Genomic DNA, 9,066 nt, shown 5'->3' with positions numbered 1-9,066 from the left:
CAGCAGACTCCTACACAAGCAGGCCGTCGGACTCCGATGTCTCTTTGGAAGAAGACAGAGAAGCGATTCGGCAGGAGAGAGAGCAGCAAGCAGCTATCCAGCTTGAGAGAGCAAAGGTGACTTTCTTGCCCCTCTTTGGTTTCAAAATGGAATGTGGCTCAGCAGGTATCAACTGAACTGCTCTTCCTCTGCCTCAGATTTCTCTGAAAAACTCATTTTATGATCATTCCGATAAGATATCAGATTGCAAGGCTCTCTGATCCATTCACCCCTGACAGAGGTTCATAACATTCCCAGGAGCCATTGCCTGAGACACTTACCTTTCACCTTTTTGTGTTTGGTTTGGTAGTGAATTTTTGGTCATCTTCCAACTTAGCAATTGTGGCCAATGTCAAGCTAGCCATGCCCAGTATTGGCAGAGACCCGCACTCAGGTACCAGCTTGTTCCACCTGTTCCCTCTTATTCTTTATGACATCAGCCTTCATTACAGGCCGCACATGCACTATTGCTCTGTGGGCCTCCCTGTCGATCTCTCTGCTCTTTCCTCTTAGTTACAATTTCCCACCTCAAATTCATCATAAAGTTCAAGAACCTTGAATAAGTACTAGCATTTTACCAAAGATGAGCAATAAAAGCATTGCCAAGGTAGATCTTCAGATATTCCATAGGGAAAGGCAACCTGTACCCATAGTACTCTGCACCCGCCAGAGGCATAAATTGCATTTTTGAATGTTAGAACGAGAGAATCACTATAGATCTCCCATTTTATGTCTTTCAAACTATCTTTTTAAATTTTTTAGCACAGACTTCTTTTGTCAAATAAAATTTTATGCACAATAGTAAAATATCAAACAGGGGTCGTGGCCAGCCTCCCTTCCGTACTCTCTGTGACAGACTCCTAAGGCATATTGATCAAGTCGTTCTAATTTTTAGAAGAAAAACTGAAGCTCAAATAAAGTGAGCTCCCTTTTCTATTTTTCCAGTAAAAATTTTAAAAGAGCAGTAAGAGAAGAATGATGCAGGTAATGAGGTACCTTCGTTGGCTTCGATACCTAGGTGTCTGTGCATGGTTGGCAGAAGGGGATTTGGGGCAGTGCCAGTGAAAGGACATCAGTGAGACTCTAACTCAGTTGTTGCTCCCCAGTCATCATGAATAAATGAGCCAATGACGAAGAAGCCCAGGATTGCAGGAACCTTGTGTTCTGATTTGTGGCTAATTTTTGTTTTAGTTTTCTTTCAAGTCTGTTCTGTGGCCATTGTGGTCACCCAAATGTCAGTGGCAACACCATTAGCGTAGGCTGGTGGTTTGCTTAACCTCTGTGAGGCCACACCAGCCCAAGAGCACTTTATTGGGAAGGAATTTGTCTAAAAAGAGTTTCAGAACTAGCTCTTGTTAGCTAGGGAGAGGGCAGTGTGTGAGCAGCTCCGCCCTTCCTGTCTACCCCTGAACTTTCTTTTCCCTGGCAGGACAAGGTATTCCTTGGGATAGCATGGGTTTTTTTTAGATCTGAGCTACATCGCTACCCCCACCCGCCCCTGCCGCACAACAACCTTTTTATTTAAGACCCAGCACACATTTCCTGTATCCAACAGGTGAAGTGTCTGTTATCACTTAAAATAAACATAAGTTTTATGACGAGAGGATTAAGCAGGCAGCCCCTCCTGCCTTTCCATCTCTTTCCAGTATGTTAAGGTATATTCTTTGTTTGCAATGTTGGAAAGTACTACAGGAGGGGGAAAAATGTGTGGGCTGATAGTACTGAATCATTGTGGCGTCATCTCTGCAGATGTCTCAGTGCTGCCTGAGAATGTGAAACCCATTTGAGATCCCCCTTTGGAGAGTAATTTTCCTTACTGCCTGGTACTATCAATTATCTTATTATAATACTATGTTTTGATATGAAAAATACTCCTCTGTCTTCCTCCCTCCATCTTTATTCTGTGATTCTGTCCCCAGTCCAAACCTGTAGCCTTTGCCGTGAAGACTAACGTGAGCTACTGTGGTGCCCTGGATGAGGATGTGCCCGTTCCAAGCACGGCCATCTCCTTCGATGCCAAGGACTTTCTACACATTAAAGAGGTAAATGTAGGGCACTCTGCGTCCCTCAGCCTGCCACAAAGCCAAGGCTGGACATCAGCTCTGAGCCAAACCACAGGGAGAGGAGCCCTGAGGAGCTGCCAGTGTGTTACCTCATCTAATTTGCTGAGCCATCCAAATTCATTCATTCTCATGAGATTTAGAAGCCTCAGAGCATTGCTCGCATTATCACACGTTTAAAACATTGGGTCACATAGGCTGGATTCAGGACAGATCTGTGATCCTCTGGTCACCTTTCCATCACCTTACATGACTACAGAGCCATAGATCTGTGGATCCAACTTAGGGAAATATGAGTTTGGTGGCATGGCACCTACCCATAAGGGACTATTTATAAGGGATGCTGTAAGTATAAACATCTAGGCTATAATCCTGTGGACTTCGAGCTTGGAACCAACACTAGAGAATTCAATAATTACAGTGTTAAAGCTAAGAAGAGGGCAAAGGACTTTGAGAAACAGAAAACTTAAGAGATCGAGCAAAACAAGGAGGACTTGAGGCCTCTCAACCCAAAAGATGGAATAGTACCATCCAAAACTTTCATTTACTCACCTAGGTATATTGAGCGTATTTAAATCCTACTTCATGTCTGGCATCGTGCTGGGCATCGGGGGATCAGAGATGAAGGCTCACTGACAAGTACACAACACGGGGTGACAAGTTCTATTACAATAAAATGGAATGGGTGTTGTGGGAACCCAAAGAAAGAGCAGGAGGGACCACTTGGCCTGGGAGGAGGAGAATCAGGGACCCAAAAAGCTCTATGGAAGTGGTGAAGCCTGAGGGAGTTCAGGCTGGGATGGAGGGTGAGGGTGGGTAGCATCAAGTGGAAGGGACAGCCAGGAGCAATGCATCATGTCTGGAGGACAGTAAGTAGAAACTGGTACAGGGGATCATCCTGGGCAGAGAGGCAGGAGCCTAATAAAAAAAAAAGGACCGCTTAGGCCACGGCGAAAGCCTGGACTTCATCACCAGGCCATGGGCTGCAGAGGAATTTAAAATAAAGGATGGCTATGATCACCTTTTAACTCTGATGGTTGAGGTACTATTACAGAGATTGGGGAGACATGTAGCGGTAGACAATGGCTATAGCAGAGTATGGAGAAAGGGATCAGCTTGGGAGAGAGTTAAGGGGCAAATAGACAGGATTGGGAGATTTTACTTGGGTAGGGATATTGGAGAAAGTGAGATAGAAAGAAATGAAGGGCGGAGGCCAGTTTTTCCAGCTTAAGTGAAAGGGCGGATGGTAGCATCAGCTATCAAAATCAAGAAGTCAGAGAGGGGAAGACTTGTTATGGGGTGAAAATGGTTATAAATTTGCTTTTAGGTATGCTGTGTCTAGAATGCTGTGAAACTTCTGTGAAGGTACTTAATAGACCTTTATCTATATAACCTGGAAACCAGAAGAGATGAATTGCAATTTTTAATTCCTTTCGACTTTCTTCAAGTTGAAAAGGAGAATGGATTCTAGCCAGGAGAGGAGAAGATGGCATAGAATTGAGGGATTATTTTTAAATTTTGATTTTATTTTAAGGATGGGAAAGATTTAAGCATGTTTTCCATACTGATAGATTGAACCCAGTGAAATATATTGAAAGGAAAAGGCATAGCTGATGGAGTGAGGGGCTGGAGTAGAGAGGAGAAGTTGGCATCTGGAAAATGGGCATAAGAATTAGGCTGAATCAGAAGGAAAAGTCTTAACCTTTCTTGAACATCTCTGTTCTGCACAGAATTTTTCAGTGGGTTTGGAGGCATCCATTGCAGGACTTGCCTACTCGACAGTTTCCATTGGCTCTGCTAGGAAGGAGGCATTGGAAATTAGATTTTAGAAAAAGGAGAGTGTAAAGGTGGAACAATAAAGTGAAACCTGAGAATAAGGTAGCCTGAGGATTGTGTTGAACATAAACATATCACTTAATGTCACTGAGACACTCGCATGGTAAATATATAACAGTTTTGAAAATCATTGTCTTTGAAACTGCATTCTGCAGTGGCAGTAGTGACACAAAGACATATACATCATTTTAACATTTTAGTTATTTGATGTCAAGTAGGTCAAACATCTGAATGTCTACAGATGTCTCACTATCTTTGCATTGTGCCCATGTGACCTGTGTGAGGTTCTGCATTTGTTTACTCACTTATTCAATATATAGTTCTTGAGCATTTAACACATGGTATGTCCTGGCAAATGTCCAACAGCTGTAAACAAAGCAGAGTCCCTTTCCTCATGAACTTAAATTCTAGTGAGGAGACAAATAATGAATAAGTAAATAATTCTAAATTGTGAATGCTTTGGGGGAAAAAATGAACAGATGCTGAAATTTTTTAAATCTAAGAATGAGGAAGTTATATACTTTTAAATATAAAGGTGATCAGAGAAGGCTTTTCTGAGAATATGACCTTTAAGCAGAGACCCAAAGGATGAAGAGGAGCCAGCCATAAAAAGAGCAAGGGAGGGAGCTTCTAGGGAGAGGACTCTGCATCTACAAAGGCCCTGAGGTAGCAAAATAGCCTGGCACAATCGATTAACTGGAAGAAGATTATATGACTGGAATGCAGTGAGTAAGGGTCCTAGTAGCAGGAGACAGAGCTGTAGAAGTGAGCGAGGCACACGTCAAGTAGGACCTTAAGGTATGGTGAGGCTTCAGGTTTTATTCTAAATGTAATGAGAAGCCATTGAAGACTTTAAAAGTAGAGGAGTGGGATGAATTTATATTTTTAAAGGTTCTCCAATTGTTGTACAGATAATTGGATAAGTATGGAATCAGGGAGACCATTAGAATCAATCTAGGTGAGAGGTAATGGGATTGAGCCAGCATGCTGGCAGTCAGATAGAGGGAAGTGGACATATTTGAGATATATTATAGAAATTCAGGAAGAGCACAGGTGATAGACCAAGAGTAGGAACTAAGATTGAACAACCACGATGGATATTTCCTTGGGGGGAGAGGACAGATAGAGAGGGAGGCTGGGGAGTGGACATTTCAAAGGAGATATCAAGTAAGAAGTCGGGTATAAGAATCTGGAGCTCAGAGGAAAGGATTTGGCCAAAGATATAAATTTGGATCATTAGTTTATGTGTGGCATTTAAAGCCATGATAATGAATGAAATCACCTAAAGAAAGAGTAGAGGGAGGAAAGAAAGCAGCCCTGGATCAAACCCAAAGGAATTCCATCCTGCAGAGGTGGGGTACATGAAAAGATTTAACAAAGGAGCAATATGAGATAGAGGAGGAAAACCAGAGTAAAGCAATGCATGGACATCAAGAGAGAAAAATGTATCTACAAAGAGAAAGCAGTGAGCTGTGGCAAATGTTGTGAGATGTCACCTAAGATGAGTAAGGAACAGATGTTGGATCAGCGATGTGGTCAGCAGCATGGAGGTCACTGAGACCACTGTCTGAAAGCGTGGTGACGGAAGCCTTCAAATGAAATGGGATGAGGAGAGAAGGGGAGTCAGGAAGTATATTTAGCAAGTGTAGACCATGCTTTCAAGGAATTTGACACTGACCAGGCAGTAGTCTGAGAAGGATATGAAGTTCAAAGAGCTTTTCTTTCAAGACAGGAGCTATTGGAACACCTGTGCATGCTGATTTTAACAAACAGAGAAAAAGAGAGATTGATGAATGGGAAAGGAGAGAGAGGTAAAGGAGTAAAGTTTATGAGTAGGCAAGAAGGGTGGGCTTCAGACCCTGAGTGGAGGGACAACCCTTTGGTAGGAAGGGGAGCACTTATTCATTGTAACATGCAGGAAAAAGATGGGTGCAGGCACAGACTGCCTCGGTAATGGGAAGCTGAGGAAGCATCAGCTTGACAGTGTGTGCTTTCGCGATGGTGTATGAGGCTAGGATATACCCATTTGCCTACAAGGCAAGGACCCTCAACCTGAAGCATGTGTCTCGGCATCTGAATGGTTGTTCATTTTGTCTACTGTTCCCATCAAAAATGGCCAGGCTATATTCATTAGTTGCTAACACTCATTATTTCCAAGGAGAAGCAGCATTTTAAAAGGTAAGAGATGTTCTCATAAATTCCGTGCACTCACTCACGCCAGCATTCCCGCCTTACTATATTTTATTGCTTTCCTCCATCGCATCAATACCCCTAATTTGTCCTGTTGGTTGCTTTTTGAGCTACATTCTCCTTGATCAGTGACTTTCTCTTCAGTCTGGCAGTTTGATATATGGTATTGAGCTTGTAATCCCTATGTGGATTAGAGCCACTTGTTTCAGATCTTGAAATATCATACAAGAAAACATCTTAGAAAGAGAAGGCACTAATCATTTTAGAGAAATCAAAATGAGAAGGATTCGAACAACACTATGGTGACCTTGCCAGAAAGCTGGTACTCACTCCCAGAACGTCAAAACAAACGAACACATTTTATAATTAGGGTGTAGCTTTTCCTCTCATCCATCACCTAAGTCATCTATTATACATTGTTTTAACTACTTTTTCATTACTGAAGTTTAAACAGGGAGAAAAGCTACAGCTCTTCTTATCACATACACCAAACGATTAAGCTCTTAAGTGTATGTAGTGACTTTCTCTTAAGTAGCTCAAAAAACTTGCATTTACATTGAATCAGATCCTTGCTGTCTCATCTATTTCCTAGAACTAAGTTAAAACATGTTAGGAAGTTGCAGTAACCATTTCAGGAAGCCCTTTCAGGTCACTTGGGTACTGTTTAATGAATTAGTATTCCAGTGGACTAACTTAATTTCAGGAAATAACTTAAACCCTAGGAAACTGTGATTCAGAGTCTGTTTTGTCCTTACCACAGTAAAATTTAAATACCAGGCCAGTGCACCAAAGATTCTAAAAGGGTCCCTTTGCCTTTTGTTCTTTCCAAAATAAAAAGAGCTGGTATTTTTGGCTTGCTATCTTAAAATAAAAGTTGGGAAGATGGGAGAAACTGAGACTTAGATTGTTCATGATTTTATATTGGATCAACTCACATTTCTTTAGTTCAGTCTCACTCTACGTCCCATGCATGCCTTGTGTGGGAGTTGTGTGCATAATAAAAGCCAAATTACTAAACTTTATCTTTTTACTTTTGAGTATGAGGCTGCTACTGAGAATTACTCAAAGTTACACAGAATTTCATGCTGGGATGATTCAATGAAACCATCCATTCTTCCATCACAATGTGTCAATGTTACATACGTATAAATTCCTCTTTTCTCTGAGCTAAGGCAAGTGTACTACATAAAGTTATTACATTTTGAAAAAATATATATATGTACTTTTAGATCAAAGCTAGAGAATTATCTTGCCCAACACTGATAAAAATAACAAAGGAAGTTTTTGGAATCATCTCTGGAGGATGTAAACAGTAGGACTGATATCTGCTATCTAGAAGTCACCTAGCTGAAAACTTCCTTTGAGGCAGGAGGGTTGGATTAAATATGTCTTCTACTCTAGGACTCAGCAAATCTGTAATTATAAATGCAGTTTCACTGACCCATCAAATAAGGCCACGTTGACAGTCTCACCCCATATTGACTGAAGCCTTTGTGTGGGCTAGTTTTTCAAGTTGACCTGTCATGGAACTTTATTTAAGTGGAAATCCTTGTGTTCCTGTTGGGCTTCAGGCCATTTGGAGATTATTATGTTAGGAGGTGTAGGGGAGGAAAAATAATTTTCCTTCTAAATTCTTCTGGCTGGTCTGGTAATCACATTGGCATGAGACAGGTTAACAGGAGAAAATAACCAAGTTTATTACATATGAACATACGAATTTTCCTTCTACCCTTCTAAATTCTTCTGGCTGGTCTGGTAATCAAATTGGCATGAGACAGGTTAACAAGAGAAAATAATCAAGTTTATTACATATGAACATACAGGGGTTCCTTAAGAATATGAGACCCAAGAACAGATTGGGCAGTTAAGATTTATATGTCATTGTGGAGCTAAAGAGAAAGTGTGTGAGTGTGTGTGTGTGTGTATGTGTGTGTGTGTGTGTATGTGTGGTTTGAGACTTGAAAGGTCAGAAAAATGATTTATATGGAAATAGAAAAGCAGGTGTTTGGTAAATAAGTGTTTGCTGGGCCATCTTTAACAATGGGACACAGAGAAGATTTTGATCAAATGGGCCTTACTAGGTCTCTCCCTGTCTATCACACTTAGTTCATATTAAACTATAGTTACCTATGACAATAGCTTCCTTCCTGAAGCAGGTCCTCCATCTAAATTCTTTTAGGCAGTTAGAGGGGAAGGTTTTTCCTGAGTCTTTTGTTTCTTAAAAATAACCAGCTTAAAGTAATCAGTATCTCAAAAGGCATATTTTGGGGTGGAAAATTCTGCTTCCCCTCGGAGGATTATAATTTTTCCCTAGTGAGAGTAGATAACAGACAGTATCATGGATTTTTACCTGACAGCTTTTGACAAAAAAAAAAAAACAAAAAAAAAAAACGGATTATTGAATGTATTTCATTTCAGACTTGCCTGTTTTGTCTTCCAGAGTTCCAGACTTCCAGTTTCAGTTACACTGATGCATATTTAGCCTTATGAAATCTATTTGTTAGGAACTGGCTGAGGCTTTTTGCTAAGGACCAAAGGAAGACCTGACTTTAGTTTAGGGATTGGCAAACTGTGGCCCGCAGGCTGAATCTAGCCTCTGCGTTTTTTGGAAAGAAAAGGTTTATTGAAACACAGCCACAGTCATTTGTTTCCATATTGTCTGTAGATGCTTTCTCACTATGAGAGCAGATTCAAGTAGTTGCAACAGACACCATATGGACAGTAAAGTCTAAAACATTTACTCTCAGGGTCTTTACATAAAAAGTTTGCAGACCCCTGCTTTAGTCTATGGACCCCCCAAATAGGTAGTTAGGTAGATAGGTAGGTAGATGATAGATAGATAGATAGATAGATAGATAGATAGATAGATAGATGATAGACAGATAGATGATAGAGATAGATCGATAGATATAATATAATATAAATAGTGTTTATATAATAT

General features: G+C 40.8%; 1 protein-coding gene across 5 annotated transcripts in view; it reads left to right on the top strand.

Moving 5' to 3' along the window:
• CACNB4 (calcium voltage-gated channel auxiliary subunit beta 4) overlaps positions 1-9,066 on the top strand; it is a 210,910-nt gene that overhangs the window by 166,463 nt on the left and 35,381 nt on the right. For all 5 annotated transcript variants that reach the window (XM_006921070.2, XM_006921068.1, XM_006921072.2 and 2 more), the window contains 2 exons: positions 4-116; positions 1,959-2,081. In XM_006921070.2, the coding sequence (XP_006921132.1) occupies positions 4-116; positions 1,959-2,081 (236 nt within the window). The remainder of the gene's footprint in view (positions 1-3; positions 117-1,958; positions 2,082-9,066) is intronic.

Source organism: Pteropus alecto, unplaced genomic scaffold (assembly GCF_000325575.1).
Source record: "Pteropus alecto unplaced genomic scaffold, ASM32557v1 scaffold3, whole genome shotgun sequence".
In the NCBI taxonomy this organism is placed as follows: domain Eukaryota; kingdom Metazoa; phylum Chordata; class Mammalia; order Chiroptera; family Pteropodidae; genus Pteropus; species Pteropus alecto.
Note: the sequence above shows the minus strand (reverse complement) of the source record. Positions and strands in the feature narration are given on the sequence as shown.